We start from the raw sequence: 25,690 nt of genomic DNA, 5'->3' as shown, positions 1-25,690 counted from the left end.
CATAGGAAAGTGCCTGCATGTCCCTGGCCCAAGCTACCACAGATCAAACACGACCTCTGAAGACTAAGAATGAACAAATGCTCAGCAAACTTTCAGAAAGAGGTTATTTTCCAACAAACATATTGGAACTGCTCATGTTGGAGCTGCTGTGTGCATGTCGGTTTCTCGGGGTGACCTGCCAGCTCTCCTCTCTTGGATTCAGTGCATTTCAAAATGCTCATGGATTTCTCAGACTGCCAGTTGGATTTTCAGATGTGAACTCTTGTGCGTGTAACAAGACAACTGGATAAGGCTTGTGTTAGCAACATCACAGGTTATTCAAGATCCATGGGAGCCCCCTTTAAAACCAGGAAGAAACCCCTGCTGTCTATGAGACTTGGAGAGAAATAATGTCCCCAGCAGGCGTCCAGAAGGGCTTTAAACAATGGTGGACATTGACAAAATATGCTGTGTGATTTGGAAATGCAAGAGAAGCATGGGGTATTATTTTTTTTAGCAGGAGAACCTGGGAAGGCAGCAGGATGCCTGCACAATGTCACTGCAGCCAGGGACCCTGAGCTGCAGGATGTGCATTTTCCAAAATTCCAGGCAATCCCAATCAACTTCTGAGCCAAACTGAACCCTATAAAATGCTTTGTCCTGTCTGCAGAATAATCTTATTAAGAGATTTGGGGCCAGATCTCACTGAAATGAGAGCAAAGGCAGTAGCTGTCCCATGCAATGGCATTTTCACAAGGCAGTTTACAGGAAGCTCTGCAAGAGGAAACTTTTGGGGACCAATGCCTGTCCTGCTCTTCCTCAACAGTTATATATATTTTTAGATGGTGTTAGATCTTCTGCTTGGCAAAACAAGCTGCCACGATGACATGGGCAGAGGTTTGCTTTCCTAAACTGGCTACTGGGCACTGCCAGCTGCTTTCTGTGCAGAGGAAACCTGCCTGTCTTTTCAGCCCATGTGTAAGATTGCACAGAGCTAGATGTACCCTCCTGCAACCTGCATTTTCAGTCCACTGAGCTGAGGCTATTGCAAGCAAACCTCATCTGAAGAAGAGGAGGGAAGTGAGGCTGGCACTATGCCATGAGTCACTCTCAGCATGTGCCTCACTGACCTGACTACCAGCTCTGTTCTGGAGAGCCTGCTTATTTCTTAGAGCTTATCCAAGGAAAAAATTCAAACTAAAAATCCACCAAATTTACTTGGGCTAAAGTGAATACTCTGGGGTTTAACCTAAAGTGCCTAAACTCGCATTATAGAGCTTTGCTTCCATGAAGGAGCGCAGTGACCTTTTGAGTAAGACACTGGGGAGGAAGAAGAGATAAATGGTTATTTTTATTGTTGGCTTGTTTATTCCTTTTGGTGTAAATTCCCCTGCTCCTCTATTAGTGGTCTGGACAGCCTCATAACTCAAGACACGCTGAAGGCTGGATTTAAGCTGAGGAACATAAGGTCTCTGCAGGGTGATTTTTTAAGTTGCATTGTGGGAGCAGTTTTCCCAAAGTTCTCATTTAGGAGCTGGAAGATATTTACTAGAGAAGTAAAATAAAACTTTAGACACCTGAAACAATACAGCATATGTTTAAATCAGGGTTTCAAACAGCCTGGGTTTCCACTGTGGGAGGCAAGGCTCAGCAATCAAGCAATAGATTTGAAACTCCCAACATGGGCACTAAATACCCCTGCACAGGGTAACCTCACAGTGGACATGTGCCACACCCAGGTGAGTCAAATCTGTTATTCCCAGGGGTGAAGATCACCTTCATGTGATGGGGAATGTGAAGGGAGAGAGAGAAGGGGACCACACAACCATGCTCCAGACAGTGGTAATGTAAGGACTGATGCTCCTGAGCTTCTCTGGACCTCCTCCATGCTTCCTAGGCCCCAGAGATCTAGCAGAGTACTGGGTTTAAAATGACTGGCTACAGCAAAAGGTGCTAGGTTTACTTGTGCAATCAGGATATATCCTTCTGCCCCTCTTGATTGCCTACACATTTCATGACTGGACTAATACCTGATGCATCTGTGTTGCTCTTTTTAAATCTGTTTATATAAATAATGATGTCTGGCTTCAGATGAGGTCTGTGAGTGTCTTTGTTGTTAGCAGAATTTGTTTTATACCTTGAAGTATTAAAAGACAGGTCTAAGGAAAACATCTAAGGTGATGGGATCGGGACTTAGCTTCTACTAATGGGCACAAATCCATGAGTATGGATTTGTTTGTATGTTGTGTGCTCATGTTGTACTACCCCCAAGATGCCCTGGCAGTTAATTAAATCCCAGAAATGTCATCACTTCTGCATCTTATAAGCACAACCTTGCTTTCACTGTGTCACCAGCAACAGTTGCCCGAGAAGGATGTGCATCCTTCGGTGTGGATCCAATCCAGCCACTGTCTCCACCCTGCATTCACAAGGACACTGGCTCCAGTCCTGGGACAGGTGACTAAATTCAAATGTCATTGCCTGCTGGCACTAAGGGTGCCCATCACTCTCTGGGAAAAGTTCTCATTACCTTGCATTGCCTGAGTTTCACAGGGTTTTGATGTTTGAGATCTTGGTCCTATGTGGTCCTATGGCTTGGGATCCCAAATGCCACAATGACCTCTGGCATTTTCCATTCCCTTGCTACAGCTTGTCCCAGCAGTGGTGTGGTAACCTTTGATGTTCCGATGGCATGAGGAGTCCATCAAAGCCAGCACTGCATCCTGAGGGACAAAGCCATACCTCCTTTGGGCACAGGTGGCCTTGTCTGCTTTGCCACAACCCCTTCTCCTTAGCCCTGCCAACTTCCCTGTGCTCCAGCCTCTCAGCTAATGCTTGTTTTGTTAGCCACACAGGATAATTGCATTTTCTAAATGATGTCTGACTTTTACTGGAGTCTATGCATAGTCCAGAAACACTGGCCTATGTTCTAACTTCTCAGACTGTGTAACAGGTTCCTTGACCAAAGCTGCATCAAGATTACATAAAGGTCTATCCATCTCTACCATTTAGAATGCTATTGAGTTGGCTCGTTGCTTTTCTTTCTCTTCAATTCTGTCACAAATAATCTGCCTTTCTTCTTTTGAAGTTTTCTTATGGCTTACTTTGAGCTGCTTTTGAAGCCACTTTCAATATATTTGCATTCATATTGTTCATGTGTTTGTACAGATTGTTTCAAAAATGTGGATTCATTTTGGTTTTCTTGCTTTTATTTGTGGACTGAGATATGCCATTGCTGAAAGGGATGGAAGCCACTGCTACCAGTTTCAGACTGAGTGAAACTGAATGATTCTCCCCACCCCAAACCCATATCTCTTTTCCACCCTTTCTCTGAAAGATTAACAAAATGCTGTTTTTTCTACACCTTAGTACTCATTACACTCAGATATTTTGATGATAGAAATATGTCTCTGAGGAATCTATTTTTCCACCTGCATTCTGCCATGCTGAAGCAGATACTCATGCATTTTACTGACAGTTTTTTGACATTAATTCCTCTTCTGTATTTTCTTAGGGATCCTAAGCAAGCACTGTTTCCTGCTGTATCCATCATACACCAAGGACATCGCACACAGACGGATGCCAGGGTCTTCAGTGAGGATCAGCCTTTGGGGTGCAACAGCACAACCTGGCATCACTTTGGCTGCTGGATGCCTTTGGAGAGGAAATACCTTCAGTTCTGGAGGAATTAGTCTGTAGAGGAAAGTAGGAGCTGTTTGACAGCCTGACTCATGATCTTTTGTATTATTATTACTGGTAGTGAAACTATGATAGGATCCAGGAGCCTGAACCATGGATCAGGAATGTGCTTTTGAAGAGAAACTCCTGGCCTTCCTGCTTTGGCTTGTTTACAAGGCAGTCTTAAGGCAGGCACACGTGGAGTTTTTTCAATAGCAGCTGAACTCAAAGTTGTGAAGGGAGGTCAGTCCCTGGGAGTGGGCTAGAAGCACCCTAACAATTATCAGCTAAAATACATGTGGTATGGATGGTGGGCTCTCAGTTCCAGGATGTCCCTCCATGAATTTACTCTGTCCTGAACTTCCCTGCTTCTGAGCACCAGCACAGCCAGATCCTGCACAGCATACGCAGTCAGCAGGAATATTGGTTGGTTTACTCTCTCCTCCTGCGGTTACTGAAAGGCTGTGGGTGTTGCAGGACAGATGCAAAGCAGAGACACTGCTTTAGGTGTTTTCATTCTGGTTCTCAGCAGGATGATGGTTGTTGGTGGTGATTTTATTATATTTTAAATCTATCTACTTCTAAGAAGTTGAAGGGTGAGGAACTTGAAATTAAGATACTGATAATAATGTTGTGACAAAGGGGAAAATATCTGAAATATTTAAATATTTCCCATTAATGTGGGGGGGGGGGGGGGGGGTTAAGTGTGTTGTTTGCTAGAGCAACTCAGGCTGTTGAAAGATCCAATAAGAACACGTTGCATTACAAAAAACACCAGGAAGCCAGTTTATAAGGTAATATTCCTTGCTTAGCTTTCTTCCATTAAAAAGCAGTTTATTTGATGTAACAGTAGGGTTAAAACAAATAGACTTACAGAATAGAAAAATATGGAGCTCCTTGTTTCCCAGAGACTGTAATGCGAGTCAGGGCAGCTTCAGAGACTGAAGGGACTTGCAGGTAGGAAGTTGAGTAGTTTGCCTTCTTAAAGTTGAAGAACAAGGGACATGCTGCCTAGTGAAGATGCTGAAGAGCAGGAGAGCGTCCTGATCAGACTGACTTGCAGGAGATTGGACTCACATCCTGACAAGAGGGGGTCCAGGGAGACCCTGGGTGCATGAGTGGTTGTGCCTAATTTGGGGGAAAGCACTACAGCTTATTTTGACCAAAGTAGCACAAGTCCTGGAAGTTCTCCTGAGATCAGCATTGTATACTGTGAGAAAATACTGTTATCCCACTTTGCAGGCTCATTTAGGGAAATGTGGCTCAGGAAGAGGACTTTGCTGGAGACTTTGGTGCTTAACAAAGATATCTCAATTTCACACTGTTTTTTTCAAGACCTCTCACTCTCCTCTGAACTCTCCAGGCTGTAATGTACACGAGGGCTATCCAGGCTCCCAGTCATCTTGATTTAGGCACTTCTATCACTACCCTCATCCTGTATATGTAATGTTTTAATTCTTCTCCACATCTTTTAATAGTATGAAGAAAATTCAAAGGTGAAAATAGTTTTCAAAATCATAGAATGTCAGACCTACAATATATTTCTGTATTTTATTGATAATGTTATTTCCATAATAAAAAATATTTAGTACAAAATATGATATCCCACATGATTTTCACATAAATATTTCCATTATATAACTGATAGGGATCAGAAAAAATTCAGTATGCACATGCTGCAAATGCAAGTGTAATTGATACAAGGTATGTATCTTGATGTACATCTTGAGTAAACATAAGAAAACCATAGCTTAATGAAAAACAGACTGTGTCTTACAACGTGCAATCATGCTTTTACATCTAAACTGGACCTTGGGTTTAGAAAACAAATCTTAAATCAGTCCTATTCAGAGGACAAATCACAGTTCACATACTTGTAAAAAACTTGTGTTTTAAGAAAGCCTTTTGTGGAAAAGCTTGGGAAACTCCATACAGCTACAGTGGTGGAGGGGTGGGAAAGGATAGATTGAGGTATCAGTTCAAACAATCTGAGGAAAAAGTTGAATAAACATTGAAGACAACAGAATAGAAACCAGACGCCAAATATTAATTCATGGGGTCTTCAAAGGGGATTTTGAGATTTATTTTAATTGTTGTTGAAAGAAAAAGATTAATTTTTGGATGAAAAATGTATGCAAATTCATCCCTGGTCAACACTACAAACCCCCCATTTCCTACACAAAGTAGAAAAAAGCAAAGCAGAGAAACCCATAATATCAACTCTGTAATCCCCCAAAATGGTCTTTAACCTGGGTTTGAAAAGAGTAGGAAAAGAAAAAAGCTACATAAGAATAATAAAGAATGTAGTGTCTGAATCAAAGGATGAATCTGGTGCAAGAATGGAAATCTCAAGGGCTGATGTGATATGTAAACCATGGAACAATGACACTGTTCCTGAGAGTCCAAAATGCTATTTGGAGAATGAGGAATAAATAGGAACAACCTCTTCACCCAGTTTGCCAGTCCCACAGGGACTCTGGAGGCACCATGGGATCATGAGGGAATAAACCCAGTAGTGAAGATGTGAGTGTATATATATATATATATATATATATATATATATATATATATATATATGTAAATCTACAGTGTGTAATGTTCCTGAATGTCTCTCCAAAAAAACAGACGGAGAATGAGAGAAATGCACAGGGGAGTTTGTTCCTGTTCAATGAGAAGAGATGGGACAGCTGGGGCTTTTATTAAATAGTGTCAGAGGCTTCCCCAGAGCTGAACTTGGGGGATTTTACCTACTCCAATCTCTCCTGAGGAACCTGGCAGGATGGGACATCCTAGAGTGCTGCCCAGCAGAGATGGTGGGCAGGAGAACACACCTCTGGCTGCCCAGCCACTGGAAAAGGCTGGCAGCCAGAGGGGTGAGGCAAAGGGAACACAGCAGCACCGAGTCCTTCACTACTGCTAAAGGACTGAGTGAGGAAATTACAGGCTGGTGGGCTTTAAAAAAATAACCCTGCTGTCTAACACTAACAAACATCCTGTGGGAAAGTTAATGGCTGCTGAAAGAGACTCAATAAAGGAAAGTGACAAATCTTGCTAGAGACGAAAGATGAGAAAGCATCTGAAATATTTCCCATTAATATAGAATTTAATTTTTGTTTAAGAAGCGTTATTTGCTATAACAACACAGGGTGTCAAAAAAACGCCGACCAACCAACCAACCAACCAACCAACCAAAAAAGAAGGAAAGGTGTGCAAAGCATGGCACGAGAAACTCTTGGGTGACCTGAGAACTATGAGGGGAACAACGACACAAACAAATTTTAGAAATAAACATTTGTAGCCGTAAGAGTGCGGGCGAGGGGCCGGAGGAAGCTTTGTCCCAGACAGGGACAGGAGGCTCGAGGCTGCCAGTGGGCGAGCGGAGCAGAGTCGCAGCGAGGGGTGTCCGTGCCCAGGGGCACGAACGAGCCCCTTTTGGGCACCAGGGAGGGCAGGACGCCCTCAGCACCCCCGGATCGAGCCCCCCCATGGGCACGGGCGGCGGCTGAGGGTGGCGAGGGCCGGGGCCGGGGCCAGCTCGGTTCGCCCCGCGGACACACCCCGGCCCGGCCCGGCCCGGCCCGGCTCTAGGACCGGCCGCGGTTTGCCCGGAGCCCGCTCAGCGCCTGCGCGGAGCGCCGCGGCCGAGCCCCCGAGCCCCATGGAGAGCACCGAGCCCGAGCCGAGCGACAGCCGCCCGGAGGAGGAGGAAGAGGAGGAGGAAGAAGACGAGGAGGAAGAAAACGACGGCGCCCTCCTGCCCCCGATGCAGCGCTTGGCCGCGGTGAGGGTGAGGAGGGCGGTGGCGGAGGGGCAGCGTCCCCCTCCCCGGGCTCACGGCCTGCTCCGCCGGGAGAGCACCGGGCTTTCCTGAGCGCGCTGCCCGGGCCGGCCGGGGAGGGCGGCGGGGCTCGGGGGGGCCGGGGCCGGGCGCTCGCCTGGCGCTGCCCGTCGCGGCGGGAAGGGGCTACAGGTGGGACGAGCCCTTCCTCCGCTGCCTGGGGCCGAGCTCTGCTCGGTGGAGCAGGGGGCAGAGCCGTGCATCATGACCCTCGGAGCTGCGAGGTTCTCTTTGCAGCCCCGTCCTGGCCGCTGTTAAAAAGCTTTGTGCGTCCTCTGTCCTAGTCCCTAATGTCAGATTATTGTTTATTATTATCAATTATGTTTTTGTCTCCCCCTCCCCCCTTAATTTCACAAGTGACACCCCCTCCCTGCTCAGTGCAGCTCTTCCTTTCCATGATGGGTGTGTAGTCCTTACTGATTTCTGGCGCCCAGTGTGTAAAAGATAACGATCCTCCTCTGAGAGATTAAAACAAAAACGTCTTGGTCCTGATATATTGTGTTTCCTGTGAAAGGGAAGAGGTGGCTACATGTGTCCCCGGTGTCCTGAGGAGGAATTCACTGGTAGCTGGGAAGTGTTTGTATAGAAAGTACTGGGGTTAGTGTGTTTTGTTTTTTAAGAAAAGGTTACTTTGTTATCTGTAAGGAAAAATATTTCTCGTTTCTGTATCCTCCTGGCTCAGGGTGGGTTGTGGTACCTGAAGTTGTCAGTTTGTTGACTTTTCTGTTTTCCCCCCTAAAGCAGGTTTCCAGTTTTCACTTGCAAATATGATCCAGAACATAGGTATAAAGCAAAGCCCTGTCAAAGCCTTTATCCCACAGAGACCTGTCTTATTTGAACAAATGTGGTGTGGGAGAAAGGGATGCAAGGTTAGTAGCCTTTGCCTTGTGTGGTTAATGTTACATGAATCTTTATTTTCTTCTTCTTAAAAGATGGAAGACTGTTTGGCAAAGAAAATGGAAATCACGGTTTCAGAAGCTGAAAAACGGACTGGGAGGAATGCCATGAACATACAAGAAACATACACTGCTTACCTCATTGAGACTAGGTGGGTGATGAGAGCTCAGTCTCTAGAGTACATGGATGCGCCATTCTAAACAGATTTTCCCTCCTTCCACCCCTCAAAATAATCGGGGACAGTTGATGAGAGGATTTAGCTGTTTTGTGCTTTGTTATGTGGTTATCAACCTACTCTGGAGGGTCTTTCCCTGTGAAAATTTGGCAGCTGATCTCCAGTTCCGTACTAGTGCTGGTATTGTATAACTATGTACTGTAAATCTTCATTTGGAGCTAGGTGGAAAGATGTGTGTTTGAAGGTTGTTGCATTAAAATGGTGTCAGCACCTGCCTGGTTATTTCTTGGGCGTAAGTTGGACAAATGTATACATGTATTTGTGAGATTTTATGTGAGAGAGGTCTAAAGTAACTGTTCGGCTTGCTAGAGATGGCAAGAAAGTGAAGTCTCGTGACTTATGTCATGTGGTCAAAATTTATTGCTCAGCTTATATTTGGAGTGTTTTGCTTGATCTGATTACCACATACTCCTTGTAGATGGTTTAAGGGTTAGAGTTAGTTAACTATTTCCTTTCTTCGTACTAGCTTGAACTTTCACTGGGGAACTTGCTGCTCTCAGTCTTCTTGTGTTAACAAGATTAGTACTACTGGTATGGTAAACATTCTCAGTACAACAAAAACAAAATTTCAAGTATTGAGTGACTTTAAAATCTCTTATAACTTATCCTTGCTTCCCAAACAATAACAGATGACTCCTATTATGTGGGATCATGTTACTCAGCTGAAGAAAGAATTTCAAAATGAGACTTTTGTTATGAGTTTTGTTTAGCTCTTCTTTTTATTACTAGTTTTCACCTTTGGGCCCTGCCTTTGGAATTATCTGCTCTACAACAAAAAGCTTCTGAGAGAATGCAGTTGCATTTTGCAAAGGCTCTGAAGAGTTCAAATTGTAATACTGTCACATAAGCCTTCTATCTGCTAGTTAAAAGGCTTCTTAGCTTGTTTTGCTGATGGACACACCAGTCACACTGACTGCAGGCCTGCTGGGATAAGTCTACTATATTTTTGCCAAACTTAAAGAACAAAATCCAAAATAGACATATATTTTTCAAATATTGTAACTCTTTGACAGTTGCTCAGATGCTTAAAAATACTTTTACAGTGTATTGATATTAAAGATCACACCTTCTCATGTGAGTAGTGTTATTTTTATTGTAATGATATTTCTGAAGGAAAAGAGAAGAAAATTTGAGTCATTGGGGCCTAACTGTGATATGAAGTATACTCTGGGGGCAGATTTATGCAGCCCTAAAACATGCTGACTGTATCTCCTTTTCCAGTCATCCTTGCATTACTTTAGAGTTATTCCCACTAGTCTTTCCCACTTGTTCTTTCATAGTGGCAAAAGTCTACTTTGCTGGCCAGATTGTGTTCTTTCATTAAGATTGATTTTGCTCTGTGGTCAGCAAATACCAAGACCAATTACATGTTTGTCACAGAGCAATTGAAAATGTGGGTTTGTCACATATCTAATAAAATAGGTTCTCTATTCCTTTTGCTGAGAAGGCAAAATTTCTTGCATAAATGTAATTGGTGGCTATTAAATGTGCTTCCTCCTGAGCCTGTAGCTGTAGGTGGTCTTCACAGTAATTTGTGAGTAATAAGATATTTTGTAGCTGGAAGAATAAAATTGTTTATAGTAATATAAAGGGAAGACCACTTAATAATAGTTGCACTATATTTATGGGAACTGGGGTTCTGCCATTACTACTATCTAGGTTTTAATTTCAGTTTGAATTGAGGAATTCTATCTGGGTGAATAAGAGACACAAGATGGATACAATTACAACCATGGTATATTTATTATAGAGCAGAAGCTGAGTGCTTAAACCTTTAACACATAAGTTTCACTGGTGCTGGTGAAAATGTTTTCAAAATGCAAGTGATGGTGTTACTTACTTTTTCTTTTTAAATGAAAAGATTTATTACAATGCTCATATTTTTGTCTTTTGTTGATTCTTTTATTCATATGATCTTATGCTTTGATATAGATATATTTTTTGAGACAAAAACTCCATTGCTGTATACTGCAGAGCATTGGCAAATTCCAAGGGTTGTGTTTCCTGAAAGCATCTTCTTCCTTTAGACCTTTCTGCATTAGCTAGTTCAATTTTTTTATGATGAGCTATTTCCATTCAATTAGTCATGATATCAATTTGTTTCACAGCTTCTGTTAAACTACACAGTTATTTAAAAATAAATCCATTTTTGTATTCTCCCTGTGAGAACAGAGGTCACTTCTACCTGTTTGTGGGAAATGGCATTAAAGCAAGTAAAAATTCTTTAAGATGTGTAGCTAAATATTCCTTCTTGAGATGTGCTCAGCATTCTATACAGGAACTAGAAAACATCCAGGATCTTACTTAAATCCAGACTAGTTTGTTAGAATTTTAGGCAGCTGTGACTTGTATCAGAGTCTGCATGAAATTACAAGAACTCAGGTAGAGTAAACCCGAGTCTGACACCTGACTTTGTACCTGTTATTTTTCATGACAGAGTGAAAGTTAATCAGAAGCAGAGCACCTCTAAAGTGCTCTGTGGTATTGCACTTTTAATTGCAGGACATACAGGGAATGCCTTTTTGTTTTCTTGGTCTCCTTTAACGTAGACAATTATTTCTGTAGTAGTAGGACACTTCCATTTAGTTAATTTTTCTTTCATCCCTGCTGACTACAAGATTTCTATCCTGGCCTTCCTGGTTAAACAGTATGATGACTAGCATGTATTTTTTTTTTTTTGTTCTCTTTTAAATGTGGCTTTAGGAAAAAGCCCCACAAGTTTGTGCAGCCTGGTATCTGACCACTTAATAGCAGGATCCCTGGTTTCCAGCCCCACTACTCTTCACTTCCTCTTGCAGTAATTTGACAAGGGGACTCATTTTATTTCCTTTTTACTCTTGCAGTATGCCTGGGAAGTTACTAGTCTTATTTCTGTTTTCAGTATTTGGAAAGTTTTCCACTAGTTAAATTGTGATACGAGTGTTACCTGCTTCTCTGTTAAGACCTTGGATTGCCCACCCAAAGTGTGAGAACTTGTAAAGGAAATTTCTGTGAGAGAAATGAACTTGGAAATCAGTAGCTTGCCAGGCCACAGTTCAGTGATAGCAGTGCTGCATTGTGGAATTTCAGGAGTTTTTCCTTTGTTACCTTTTATTTAGTACCCTTCTCAACGTTTCCTGTTTCAGACTGGGCTAGGTGAAAAGCCTAGGTGTGGGTTTCCTGAGAAGAGGCACAGGATGAATGCCCACAGAGGGATGTTGTCTCCTGATAGAGCAGTAAAGAACAATGGGAATCAGAACTTGTCCAAAGTACTCTAAAGGAGGTGTGAGGGGAAAAGTCTAAATTCAGCTTGAGCTTTAAGCAGGGGAGAACTGGGAGGTGAAAGAAGACAGGATTTGAGAACTTAGTTTTCTGTTTTTACTTGATTGATACTATGAATCATTCATCTTCCTGACAAATGTATGTTTTAGTTAACTACAGTAAACTGGGTGGCAGTATAAAAAAACCCAAAGAATCACCTGGCTGTGAAGAATCTTCTGGCAAGAGAAATGCCTCCTTGTCATACAGCTTGCCAGGTAGAAGAGCAATTATTAGACATCATCTGTCTGAGAGGCCTGAACACAGATTATTTCTAAATAGCTGTTGGAAAATGTTGCCTATCCCTCTGAAATGGTGTTCCTGTGCACAGGGAGTGAACCTTGCCCACTACAGGGAGTGGAAGTGTCACTTCTTGTACACTGGCAGGTGAAAGGTTGAAAGCAAAGTTATTGTTTCTGCCATTGAAGAGGTGATTGCTTTTACAAGGAAATAAACCTGTGTCTTTCCTTCTTGTCTGATTTAGTAGTTCACAGCCATTTGTCTTTTTATTGCATTCAGAATTATTTAATGGCTCATTTAAGATAATTACTTTTAAATGGGAAGTGAGAAGAGGTTAATTAGATGGACTAAAGTTTTCACATTGACACTTTGAATTAAAGCAAATAAATGAGACATGGAGTAATGTAATCTTTAAATTGGTTATGATAACATCAGTTATAAATGTAAAAGCTGAAGGTTTCAATTTTGTCTTTTTAATTTTCTCAGGCAGGTTGGTTCGTTCGATGAATAACTTGCATTGTTAAAAGTGTACTTAAAGGGGAAACATATGGTTTTCCTGCCTGAAGACTGTACAAGTATTATATTGTGTTTTTAGAACCAAAACAAATTGAGAAGTTCGACTGAATGTCAACAAGCAATTATAATCCTAATTGAAACTGGTCTGCAATGTTTGCATTTAATGGGGGAGTTCATAACGTGGTCTAAAAAATTAGATGGTAGTGAATGTATTAAGTGTAATGAGTACCTTTGTGGATTTCTACTTCCTTTCTGAAATGGTATTCCTGGGGAGGAAATGCTCTTGTAATTGGTGATATTTTATGACCTCATATGTAACCAGGTGGAGACATTTTTGGTGTGATTAAAAAAAAAATCTCTCATCTTGGTTGCCTGTCCTAAATCCATCCATGCAGTTTCAAACTCTTATTACCTCATTTAAAAGGTCGTGGTAGTGACACAGGCTCCTAACTGAGGGCTGTGCAGTGCTTTCCCACCACAGCTTTGCAAAGAGCTTTGCTGCTCCCCTCCTTTACCCAACTCTGCAGCATTGTGTGCCCTGGAGAGAGCAGCCTGGGGGTTTATTTTAAGCCTGGGTGTAAGGGGAAATCTGCAATTGATACGAATAATTTCAAAACGTCTTCAGTGTATTCAAATCAATTAAATAAAGAAGCATGGCTTCTTTGTTAGGTGTTACATAGGTGCTCTCCTGATGAAGATAAAAGCAGCTGTAAAAGACATTGTTTGCAGTTCAGAGACACTGAGAATAAATGTGTGTTAGAATAAAGGAAACAAGTATGATCTGAGATGAGAATAATGTCAGCCTGCTTAACACACTACAGTCAAGTGGTTGTATCAGATGCTGTCTAGTTAAGAAAGACTAAACTACACAGGCAGGTTTGACCTTCAAGATTCTCTGGTAGTAATTTAATCTTTTTCTTCAGGGTATAGTGTGAGGTTTTTGTATCCCTCACAAAGGTTGTAAAGCTTGATCAACTGAAACTGGGGGAAGTCTATCTGTTGTCCACAGATCTGCTTTGTCAGAATAAATTGACAGTAGGCTTTAGATGTAGTAAACTTCCTTAGTGTCTTCATTGTGGGCATGGTAGATGCAATGAGTGGTATGAACTGGTCTGGCAGTCTGCTTCCTTCCTTCCTTCCTCCTGGAGTTCTTGAGGCCCTGTGTAGGCATAAAAGTTAGAGTAACACGGTAGTGGATTGTGCTGATGTAGGACTAGTCTTCTGTATAAAGCTGTTGTCTTTTCCTGCTGAAGTATTATGCTCCCAAATGACCTTTTATAATTTATGATTAATATTTAGTTTTCTGCTTAATGTGTGTGGACTGCGACGTTACTACTATTTTTCTTTTAATTACTGTTGGGTTCTTACTAATTGTAGCAAATACAAAGCTGATAAGCAGACATGTCCAGAAAAGGTTTTTTGTTTGGTTTTTTTGTTTTTTTCCCCACAGTTAAGGCTCAGCATGGCCTTTGCTGCTCCTTATTTCTAATTAACTCTGTAAAACAATTACAGAGCATTATAAGCATGATTTAAAGTGGATCATTCTCCTGTCAGAAGGCTGGCACAGCAGCATCTGTATCTGCAGCACAGATGTGTCCTCCTGGGATGTGGCTGGGTTCTCAGGGCAATCCTGACCTGTGTTTTTGTTGTCTCCCTATCCATGTTTGTGCAGCCTGTTCTCAGGCAGGGTCCCCATAACACTATAATGTATTGATGGTAGCAGACTTCCTTAAGGGTTGACAGTAACCCATGTGGAAGTTTTGAATCCCATGGTTGTAAGTCCGTGCAGCTGTTTGGTAGGCTGCTGAAGCTGAAGATAAAAAGGATCTGTAACTCTGAAGTATTTTTATGTGAGTGTCTTGAATGGCCAGATTGTTTACCAAACCCCGCTGGGAGTTCCTCCTCTAGGAAAGTAATGTTTGTGCCTTCAGCTTTTGACTAAACAATTAATCATTTGAGGCATATCAGCTCAATTTCTTATCTATTCAAATTTACCTCTTACTCATCAATAGTCCAATGACTAGATACCTGCTTTGAGCTGAAGTCTTCTTGTGAGAATTAGATGGTGCAGCAGTTAGTGTGGGGAGGAATGCTGAACAGCCTGTTGGCCCAGGCTAGGCTGAGTTTACCCTCTTCAGAAGTCAGTATTTACAAGTGCAGCTTCCTTGAATTAAAATATTCTAATAGAGAAGAATTCTGTGGGATGCTGGCAGTGTGAATAGTGGCTGTCAGCAGTGTGCTTCCCTTTTTCTCGAGGCACTCTCAAATAATTTTAATCTGCAGCAGTTTGTGTTAAATGCTATGAATTTATCTTTTTTTTTTACTTCTTAATTGTGAAGTTTCTTTTCTCCTACAAATTCAGTCACCTGTAATAAATATCCTTTTCCCAAGAAACGGGTAGCAACATAAAAGTTGTTCCACCTTACTAAGTTAAAAAAAAATCTTTTGCTTTCTTCTGTATGAAATTGTTCCACCTTAAGATGTAACTAAACCAAAGCATATAGCAAGACTGTTCCTCTCTAATGAGAGTTCACAAATAGAGGCACCTTGTATTTTGTTTAAATGTATCAAATAATTTGGGCTGCTTTGGAGTGAGATTGTTTCATTTCCGTAAAATCGTTAGAAATCTGACCTTGTAGATTAAGAGTAACTTAAAAAATTATCAATAATCTGTGTACTACTTAGATGTTTTAAAACTTCAGAAAGTTCTTATGAATTCAAGAACTGTAAAGCCTGACTTTTGCTGGAAAAAAATAATGTAACACTCTCTTCTATGAAGTATTACATAAGTAACTATTTGTAGTTCATAATTTATTGTTCCCAGTTCTGAGTTCTCCAGCACCAGAAGGATGTGAACTTACTGAAGCAAGTCCAGTGAAGGGCTGTGAGGATGATTATGGGCTTGGATTTCTGACCCACAGGGAGAGGCTGGGAGAGATGGGATTGTTCAGCCTGTGTATGAGACAGCTGATTTTAGCAGTTGTGGATGAGTACCTAGTGGGGAGGGAAAAATGATGCAATCAGGCTCCTCCTGTGATGCTGAGAGAGGGCAAAAGGCAGTGCCCATAAATTCAGACATGGGAAATTCCATTTACAAGTAAGAAAATCTCTTTATTATGAGGTTTGTCAAACATGGGAGTGGGTTGCTCAGTGTAGCGGTAGAGTCTCAGTCCTTGCAGTTACTCAAAACCCAGGTGGATGTTGCTCAGAACATCCTGCTTTGAGCAGGGGAGTTGGATCACAGACATGCAGAGGTCCCTTCCAAACTTAAGTCAGTACTGTTCCATGTAGGTTTATGCCAGTGCTTTATGTGCTAATTAGTCACTTAAATGAAGACTAAAGAGGATATAGACATCACTGTTTTCTGTTAAGTGCATTGTGTGAATTCTCTCTCTGTGTTTTTTCTGGCATATGCTAACTGCTGGAAGTGTTACTACCTAATGCTTATTTTATGATATTGCAAAGTATTTCTGTTGCTTTGAATGTCTTGTATGAAAAATTATTTTTCTTGTAAAGTTTTTGTATTACTTTCCAATCCTACAATATTAAATGATTTCTCCATTTATAGTAACATAAAATCTTTTAGTATCTTACTAGGTCATGTTGGTTTTAAGTCTTCAATGAATTTTTCAGTCACATCAATTTTGTACCTGCTTGCTCTAGCTACTTTTTAGTCCTTAAATATAAAAATGTGTCACTTTGAACAAAAAAAGAAAATTTGAAGTACTTGGAAATTTACTCTTTTTTCTGAAAATATCCTTTAAAATGTCTTAATATTTTTAAAGTTTTATTTTTAACTGTATCAACTCTTATATGCAGGACAGATTTTATCCTCTGAAGACTTTCCCCCTGAATAGTAAATTTCTTACAATATTCTGTATCCTTCAGGTACTCATGAAATTTTACTGACTTTGAACCTAACACTGTTCCAAGAGAAATAGGGCTATTTCTGTAATGGTGTGCATGAAGTCACATGTCTCTTCACTTGATTGTGACCTACCTATTTGTTTTTGATGTGTAAGTGCATTGACTTTTCCTGTGTTCCTACCAAATTTGAGTGCTATCGGGCAGAAATTATAAATATTTTTAAATCAAGTATATAGACATGAAATTAATTAAGGTTGCTTTAGGTTATGGGCAAGTCATGCAGTAATCACTACTATTATTGGAGCCTTCCGTGTAATTGCTCTGATGGCTTTTGAGGGAGTAGGTGATAGCTCACTAATGTTCAAATTTGCTGCTTTATCTTTCAGAGCTGTTGAGTCCCAGAGTGAAGGACAATGTGCCCCAGTGGAGTCCCTGTGGCGACGTTACAGTGAATTTGAGTTGTTGAGAAATTACTTGTCAGTTACCTACCCACATATTGTTGTTCCACCTTTGCCAGAAAAAAGGGTAAGGAAACTGCAACTGTTGCCTGCTTTGTTTTGTTTGTTTTTTAATGTACTGTTGACACTCTTCTGTTTAACTAGGCTGACTTTGTTTGGCATAAGCTATCAGCAGATAATATGGATCCAGATTTTGTGGAAAGAAGAAGAATTGGTCTGGAAAACTTCTTGTTACGTGTGGCTTCACATCCTGTTCTTTGCCAAGACAAGATCTTTTATGCATTTTTAATGCAGGTATAGTAAAGTTATTTCTAAATTCATGATTTAGTTATTATTTAATTAAAATAATGTCCTTTTGATCTTTTCTATTGACCCATAACTTGTTCTGTGTCAGGAGGAAAGATAGTGTTGATAAACTTGAGGTGTAAAAGGCTTGTCCAGCTAAAAGCTGCTTGAAAGCAGCCTGCAGTTGTACAGTTGAGCTTCTAATCTACTTTATGACTTTTTTCCATTCAAGTTGTAAGGCTCCTAAGAGAGAATTTCCATCTCTTTGGAACTGCCTATTGGGAACTTAATGCATTTTGGTTGGGAGCTCTTCCATAGGACTAAAGCTGAACCAGTTACTGTGCTATACTGCTGACTGCAGGGACAGCACTGGCTTCCAATTTGCCTTTTGGATATTCATGGTTTCTTTAGCCTTATGGTTTGGATCATGATCCATTCATGTGTTGTGGTCCAAAACTGCTACAATATATTGTCACAAAAGTTGTGGTCCAATTGTCAGCTTAAGCATTGCATTCTGTGCTTTCAACTTCAAGAGATGGTGGATAGTTCTTTTTTCTGTGCTTTGATGAGAGATTCCCAAGTACTGGACTGAGCAGCTATGTTTGCCACAGTACAGTATGTGGGTGAACCAATGTATGGGAGCTAAAAACAGTGGAAAACTGGCCAGTACACCTGAGCCAGGTGATGGCATGTGCCCTGCAAACTGTTGTCACCTGTCTGCTCTCTGCCTTGAGCTGCAAAGGTCCTCGGAGATGCTGGTAATCTCAGAGGCAAAATATGTTAGCTATTCTTTAGACAAAGCAGTGTGGCTCCTGCTCCCAGCTGATAGATTGAGGTAATGGTGAGAAGAGGAGGAGAGAAGAGGGGTTTTATGGGGAGATTAGTATGTAAACACAAGATAATGATTGTTTTTTTCTTAACCCAGATTCTTGAAAAGACATGGGGAGGGTAACTGAGGCAGAAGCCAGGCATACTGGAGAAGCCCTTTTGATATAGGGTCTCACAGGGACTTGCAAAAGCTGCAGCATTCTTAAATCACTCTAACTGAACATTCTTCTGTATTTTTAGGAAGGTGGATGGAAAGAAATGGTGAATGAGACTGGATTTCAGTTGAAGGTAATTACTGCAGTTGTTTGTCTCATGATTGCTGTGACACAGGCGTATTCCAGCAAACATGTTTTAGGCTATTTATGAAAGGATGCTTGCTGTAAGAATGAGTTAAATGCATTGCTTTATCAATACTTTTTATTACAATAAACAGTGATGTTCTTGGCATGTGATAGGTAGGATTACAGTTAAGTTCACTAGCAGGCTTGTTGCATGCCTATGTAATTCTGCTGGTAACGTAGAAGTATGATCCTTATAAATTTAAAAGTAATGAACTTGAGGCCAGAGTAGTGGGGTTTTTTTTTGTTTTCTCTTTAGTTTAGCATTTTTAAAGGTGAGTGTCAGATTTAGTCTGGTAAGAGGTGCAAGATGTCAAAAAAAGGTAAGCAAAGAGGTCTGAATTGTAGGACTTCTTTGCAAGGAGCAGTTGGTGAAAGGGACTGAGGCAGACTGATTTGGTGCCCTTAAGTGTTTAACAGAATGTGTCTCGAAGTAATACTATCTTCATTGACATCAGCGAGTTCATGGCTGGGTAAACTGGTGGAAGACTTGCAGGAATAAATGATCCGAGGTCATGTGTCTGTACAGGTCAAGAATCTGAGAAGCTGATAGATTGCTGGGCTGTGTTTGGAAGAATTACTGCATGGGGACAAATACTGAGCTTTTTGTTTCATTGTAATGTGATCTGCTCTCATGAAATCACAACTGAAAGCTAGGTGGATTATGAAGAATTATTCTAAATAGTGAGAGCTAAAGAAAATCCCTGGTGCTCTTATCCTCAGTGTCCAAGGGGCTTTGATACTGACACTTACTGTTGGTAACTTAAGTTGACAATAATTCTCTTCCATCACGGTTGAGTTTGCATACTACTTGTATTCATAATGCAAACAATGTAAAGCTCTGAAGCTGCATACACTCATACACTCATAGGAGTTCAGAAAGTTTGTACTGGCAGGGTGTGTTCAAGTGAGCACACAGTGGTGTGTTTATGGAAGAAAACTCATAGCAGAATGCTGAGAATATTTGCCTCCCTGAAACCACATTTTAGATTAAATGAGAGTAAATGAGAGATGAGCAAGTCTTGTTTTCCCTCTAGATTTGTGTATGTTTTCCCTTTCACAGTTACAGTTTCCTTAGGAAAGAAAAATAACTTTTTCAAAAGCCCAGTAAAAAGAATCTTCCTTTTATTGTGCATCTGAAGTGTAAACTCTCAATATTTAGCACTACACTGGAAGGAAAACCTCTATTCAGTGCATGTTTTAGACTGGAATTAGACCATTTGTTTGTTTCTGCTGCCTCTGCTGCATTTAAGCAGGATGTGTTTTTTTTGTCTGAGAGGGTTTGAACTGTCTAACTAAACTTTAAATTGGGTGTTAATGCAGTGTAGCACGCTATAGCTGAATGTTGATGTTGGAGACTTTATTTATTCTGTCAGCTGTATCATTAATTCATACCTTTACTCCTTCCCAACCCCAGCACTTAATTTTAAAGGGATTTTTAATTTAACGGATTTGTCATTTGGGATTTTTAACCCTTCCTGTAGGAAAGAGAAAATTCCCATCTTTCCTTAGTTTACATAAATGATTATGGGATCATAGTAGATGTTAACTCTCTGAAAACTCCTCAGCTGTACCTCATTTGATGGGTGGTTCATCTCTAAAATACTTGTGCATGTTACTCTTAAATCACTTTTAAGACTGGACAGATGTTCCTCTAGAAGCCTAAATCTGGTGTAAATGCTCAAAAGTGGTGTGTGAGTGTTACTGTGCTGCAAATGGCAAAAAGGAAATAGCCCTACTGAGATGGTTGAGCATTTTCAGGATCGTGCTTCCTGCCTGACAGTGCTCATATGAACCTACTGAACTCTTCCTTCAGAGCACTACGCGTGCCTGGGACAAAACCTGCCCTGTAACTGTAGGGTAGAAAGTTGTCCTTCCCAAGTGTAAAGCTGTTGGATGTGCCTGCTGCCCCAACAGACTCAAATGGCTTTGGTGCTTGCTGTTTCAACTTAAATACAGGGTTTTGGGAAATAAGTGCTCAGAGGGAAGGACTCTGATAATACCAGTGTATGTAGATGGTGTTTGTACTGTGAGAGGATGTGTGAGGAGTACCTGCAGGTGTGTGTGAGCAACCCAAAACGTAACTGGCTTGTGTATTGATTTGTTGGGGTATGGCAGTGGAGATCCAAGACTATACAAGCCTCAGAAGTGCTCTGAATAAGCATATAGGCTGGGGACTTGAAGCTCCTGCAGTTTTGTGTTCCTTGTGCTATCTGGGACATGCTTCCCCATGCTGCCTTTTCTTCCCTTTACAAGGTTTTCTTAGAGAAGTGTCACATGCCGTGGTGACAATGAACCTGCTTTTTCTCAGTGTCACTCAGTCTTAGTCTGGAGGATTTTGTTCCCTTACCTTTTGGTTTGTGGATATTACTTTGTTTTGGTGGTATGGTCATTGGAAAAACAGCTACATTTAACCTGACTCTGCCACCACTAAGCCATGTCCCTGAGTGCCACATCAACATATCTTTTAAACACATCGAGGGATGGTGACTTCATCACTTCCGTGGGCAGTCTGTTCCTGTGTTTGACAATCCTTTTGGTAAAGAAATTTTTCCTAGCATCCAATCTGAACTTCCCCTGAAGCAACTTGAGGCTGGTTCATCTTGTCCTACTGCTTGTTATGTGGGAGAAGAGACCAACCTCTACCTCACTACAGCCTTATTTCAGGTAATTGTGAAGAGCAGTAAGGTTTGCCCTGAGTCTCCTTTACTCTAGGCTATGTATGGGGTATCTTCTGCTCAGCCTAAATGTAGTGGGAGGTAAAAGTCTCAGACTGTTCCTGTTTTATCTGTAGAGGTTATTGCAAGGCCCCTAAAGGACAGACTCTGTTCTTGTTTTGGGAAGACACTGTGTTCCTTTCACTGACAAATTCAAAATAACTCTTCAGGCTCTGAGTTTTCTGTAACAGGACACAAAATATTTTGTCATATACCAGCACTAACAAATACTGCTGAAGTAACTTACTGCTTGCAGCTGTGGCCCAGCCTGTTAGCTGAAGGAGTACACTATAGGAAATCTATACACCTTGCAAGGTGTGCTGTTTTATTTTCCTTTTACTGAAGAGAAGGATGTTTTGATCAGAAGTAAACTCCAGCCATTTACCCACAATTGGCATTTTTCTTTAGTATAGATGAGCCCTGAGTGAGCTGTGTGTAAAATGCATTTGTAGGAATGAAGAGTTGTAGTGATGTGGACCTTATGGATGAGGCTGGGATCTCTCATCTGTGTCTTAGTAGGAGTAAATTCTCATTGCACAGTTTAATATTCAATAAACTGGAATAAACCCCTCCATCTCCTTAGAAATGTTCAATACTTCTGTGGCAGTAATTGGTAAACCAACATCTCAAAAACTAGAGCAGTCAGTTACCTTTTTAATTAGGTATTGAATTTTATTCTGTAGAGATTTATATATGCTCTACTATATAGAAGAACATTGCATTAAAAAGGGCTCTATTCTGATATACAAATTACATATTTTCTGTAAAGCAAGTCATAAAAAGTAAGAGAACAACGTGTATAAGATTTTGATTTCACTGGGGAACTGTTCCTGGTAATAAAGAGCATATAGAGGTCACACTACCACTGATTTTACTTGGTTTGAGAAATATAAAATAGCTTGTCCATATGGTCTTAAGTTACCTAATTGCTTCATCTAAAAAGAATGTGAGGTTGTGTATCTTAACTCCATGATTTGTGCAGCATTTTAAGAGAGGACTATTTCTGTGGGACTTGGATTATACCAGCTTTATTTTAGTGGTTACTGTTTACATCATATTCACAAAAATAGCATAGTTTTTTGACTTTTAAATAAAAATATCTGACATTCAGGGCAGCTGGTGTCAACTTGTTCAATGTTTGAAGATTTAAATATGCCATGAAGGCAGGACATTTTAGTAATGGTGCTGCCAGAAGGCTGAGACTTTTTGTCACTGAAATTTAATTGCATTAAATTAACAAAGCTTTTTTTCCCCTTTTTCAGGCAGATTCCAGATTAAAAGCTCTTAATGCAACATTCAGAGTGAAAAACCCAGACAAGTAAGATTCCACATCCTTCTTCCCTCCCTTTCCCTATTTCAGTTACAACTATAACTTCAGATGACAGAATATTCTATCTCTTTAGTATAAATTCTTGAAAGAAAAATTATCTTTCTGCACTTCAGATCTTAACAGAAGCCCAGTAAAGAACTAGTGTGAAAACATTTGATAAATCCTGCCTCCAGAAGCAGGAAGCATTCAGAAAAATTCCATCACTTTATGTAAAACGAGTATTTCATTTTAGCTAGACTAAAATGAAGGGACTAAAAAAAAAAAGCCGTCAAAACCAGACTTCGAAAAAGAAGCTCTTAATATTTGTTTTCAAGAAACCTTTCCAAGCATGAACAGAATACAGATTGATAGTAGGTCTTTCCAGAAGTCTGCTAGTGTGCAGCTCTGGATGCACACACCCTGGTGTTGCAGTTCATAGTTCTTTCCAAGCTGCCAATTTTCACAGATGCTTTTGGAAGTCCAGAGGTCAGTTCGGCTCTGTTGCAGTTTACAGAGCTCTGGGACAGGCACTGAGCAATCTGCTGGATAGAAAAACTGCTCAGAATTGTTAGTGTATATAGTGGGAGGTTCATCACAGCCTTGGTGATGTGGGAAGGGTAAAATGGGAGTTTCTACTTCTGCAGTGGTTTAGAAGCATCAGTGTGCAGCGATGGGGCTGAGAGATGTTGCTGCTTGCCATCCACTGGCTGTGGATACCGGTGCCAAGTTCCCTTGTGGGTGCACTTACTGTCCAGCAGTGGCACCAGGAGTTGTTCCCTGGGAAGAGCCCCTGTGCCTCACTGCTTTCTGTTGTCCGTTCCATAGAATCTGTGGGTATTGTGTTAAGGATGTTACAGGGTACATATATACCTTTCTGAACCTTTTCATAGACTAAACCTGTGAATTGGTCCAGTCCCTCCTTTTTTATTGTGCTTGTTTTTAGGGCCTTCTGTGGCAGCCAGGAAACTTTTAGCCAGGGTTTAATATAAAGGATAACATTTATGAATGAGATCAGAAGACAGCAATTCTCTGTATCTGCAGGTGAAAATGGTCCCTTGTTTGAATGCTTCATCCTCAGTCATCTTCCTCTGTGGCCAGCAGGAGTTACCTTTTCCTGCTCTCACAGCAGGTAAACTGCCAGAAGTCTGACTGTAGGCACAGGTGGGCAAGATTGTTTAAGGAGCATCTTTGTTATCTTTTGAGGTAACAATGTTTCAGAAAGCAAAGATGTTGTGAGAAGTAGCTTGTTAAAAAGCAGAAAAAGGGTTAATACAAGGAAAACATGAGGAAAGGGCTTGTAACAAAAATCCTCCTCAAGTGTGTGTTCCTTCACAGCGCTTGAGAGATGGCACATGTTTTCTGTTGTATTCTGCCAGCTGCATAACTTCCAAATGGCACTTGGGGATACAAATTGTTTAATAAATAACTGATGAGCAGAAGTTGTTGTTTGTTTGCCTTTTTCTGTGGCATGTGTGTCTCTAACAGGAGGCACAGTGCCTGGCTCTGCCCAGCGCACTGGTGCTTGAGCTGCCTGGAATGTGATGCCTGGCCCCTCTGCTTTACCTTTGGTGCTTTTGTGTGGCTGACTGGTGAAGTCATTTAGCAAGCTCACCTTGCTGAAACAAAAGGTGTGACTGCTGTGTGGAGTGTAGGCTTTCAGGCTGCTGGGCCAGGAGAGGTTCAGGTGAGAAATAGCTGTGGCTCCAGGTTGGGATTGCCATGGAGCTGCACCCGTCAGCTTGGCAATGTGAGGAGTTTCATGCAGCTGAAACAAGGCTGCTCTTCAAGGTCAAATGTAGACTGGAAACTAAACCTTCTTCTGTGGGAAGCAGTTTATAGTTTCAGTGGTGGAAGTGAATGGTGATAAAAATATGGTATTCTGGTACTCAGAGGTAAATCCGTTTCTACTGCAAACTGCTCTGATTTGGCCTCATTCACTTATCCTTTCTCTTTCTGGGTTTAATCAAAACCATAGGTTTTGGGTTTTGGTGGAAGATTTCTTTAGAAAATACTAAAGCCTTTCCTAAGGCAGGCTTTATTTTTTTTTTTTTAAGTAGCTCTCTGTTTTTTTTTTTTTCTGGTTATTTGGACAAGTGCCTTGTTTTTTAGTGAAGTGTTCTGTTCTTGTAGTATCTCTCTTCACAAAGCAGGACAATGGCACTGCCTGCCCTGATGCAGGGAGGATTACTGCTGAGTAAAATGCAAAAAGTAAATAACTTGCACTGAAATGCTGTCTGTTGTAAAGGACTTTTTTTTTGCCAATATCATAAAAGGTATTTTTGAGAGACCTGGTGTTCCCACACCAATGTGACCCAATCAGTTCTTCATTTGTGTCTCAAATTCTCTTTAATAGCTCAGTTAAGTATCTATACTGTTGCTAATGTTGCCGGACCAGTAAAACTAAGAGAAAAGTTCTAGTTAAAAAAGCCTCGGTTACTGTGTGCCAAAACTATATCTTGTTTCATACTTCTACTGTTAGGATACACTGGAAAGTAAACATCCTTTTGTGTGCTTCACTGAGCTCTGTTTGGAAATTACTTGATAATTATGTAACTTTTTTTTTTTACATGAGCAATGAGTAGGACTTAAGGAAATACTTGAGAAATAAACTTTTGATCTGCAACACCACCAGTCTCTTAAAAACAGTTTTAGAAAATTATATTAATAAGAATTTTAACCTTCTCAGAAGACTGGGAAAAAAATATCAGCACTTTGGGTTATGCTTTTGTGAGACAAAATAGAAGGCAGCTTGATTCTGAAGTAGTAATTTTTAAAAATTTTTTTAATTGAGGAAGAATTGGTCTGAGAAAAGATGTATTGCTGCTGGAGGCCAGGATACTGAAAGTCTTCCTAGGTTCCTGACTCTTGCCTTCTGGGAGTACATCATTCCTAAAAGATTTCTTGTGGCAAAACAGGATAAATAAAATTTTCCATTATAAATTTCTGGAGTGGAAAGGGGAGTCTTCCTGAGCTGCAGGCATGCTTTTTAATCTTTTGTTTTTAGTTCAATTATTTCAAATATCTTCACTGTACGTGTCTGCAGCTGTCTGACATGCAGCCCTGGTGCATATTTTATAAAGTGTAAACTGAAAAGATTGCTCTCTAAATCCCGCTGTGCAGATCAGTGACTACATTTCTTTTTCCCCATACAGCTTCTCTGCTAACTTTTAAATCTTTTTATGTACTTTAACCCTGTGTGTGTCATAAT

The 25,690-nt window shown here is 40.8% G+C and overlaps 1 protein-coding gene across 2 annotated transcripts in view; it reads left to right on the top strand.

The window, feature by feature from the left end:
* The first annotated feature begins 7,279 nt into the window (after nt 1–7,279).
* SNX4 (sorting nexin 4) overlaps nt 7,280–25,690 on the top strand; it is a 32,581-nt gene continuing 14,170 nt past the window's right edge. The window contains exons 1-6 of one of the 2 annotated variants that reach the window (XM_062498170.1): nt 7,280–7,438; nt 8,428–8,543; nt 16,934–17,072; nt 17,150–17,299; nt 18,359–18,406; nt 22,436–22,491. In XM_062498170.1, coding sequence (XP_062354154.1) covers nt 7,316–7,438; nt 8,428–8,543; nt 16,934–17,072; nt 17,150–17,299; nt 18,359–18,406; nt 22,436–22,491 — 632 coding nt within the window. In that variant the 5' untranslated portion in view covers nt 7,280–7,315. Of the gene's footprint in view, nt 7,445–8,427; nt 8,544–16,933; nt 17,073–17,149; nt 17,300–18,358; nt 18,407–22,435; nt 22,492–25,690 lie in introns of both variants that reach the window. The other variant, XM_062498169.1, reaches the window with a different exon arrangement.

This window comes from Cinclus cinclus, chromosome 9, assembly GCF_963662255.1.
Source record: "Cinclus cinclus chromosome 9, bCinCin1.1, whole genome shotgun sequence".
Classification (NCBI taxonomy): domain Eukaryota; kingdom Metazoa; phylum Chordata; class Aves; order Passeriformes; family Cinclidae; genus Cinclus; species Cinclus cinclus.
The sequence above is the reverse complement of the archived record's forward strand: the minus strand, read 5'-3'. Positions and strand labels throughout refer to the sequence as shown.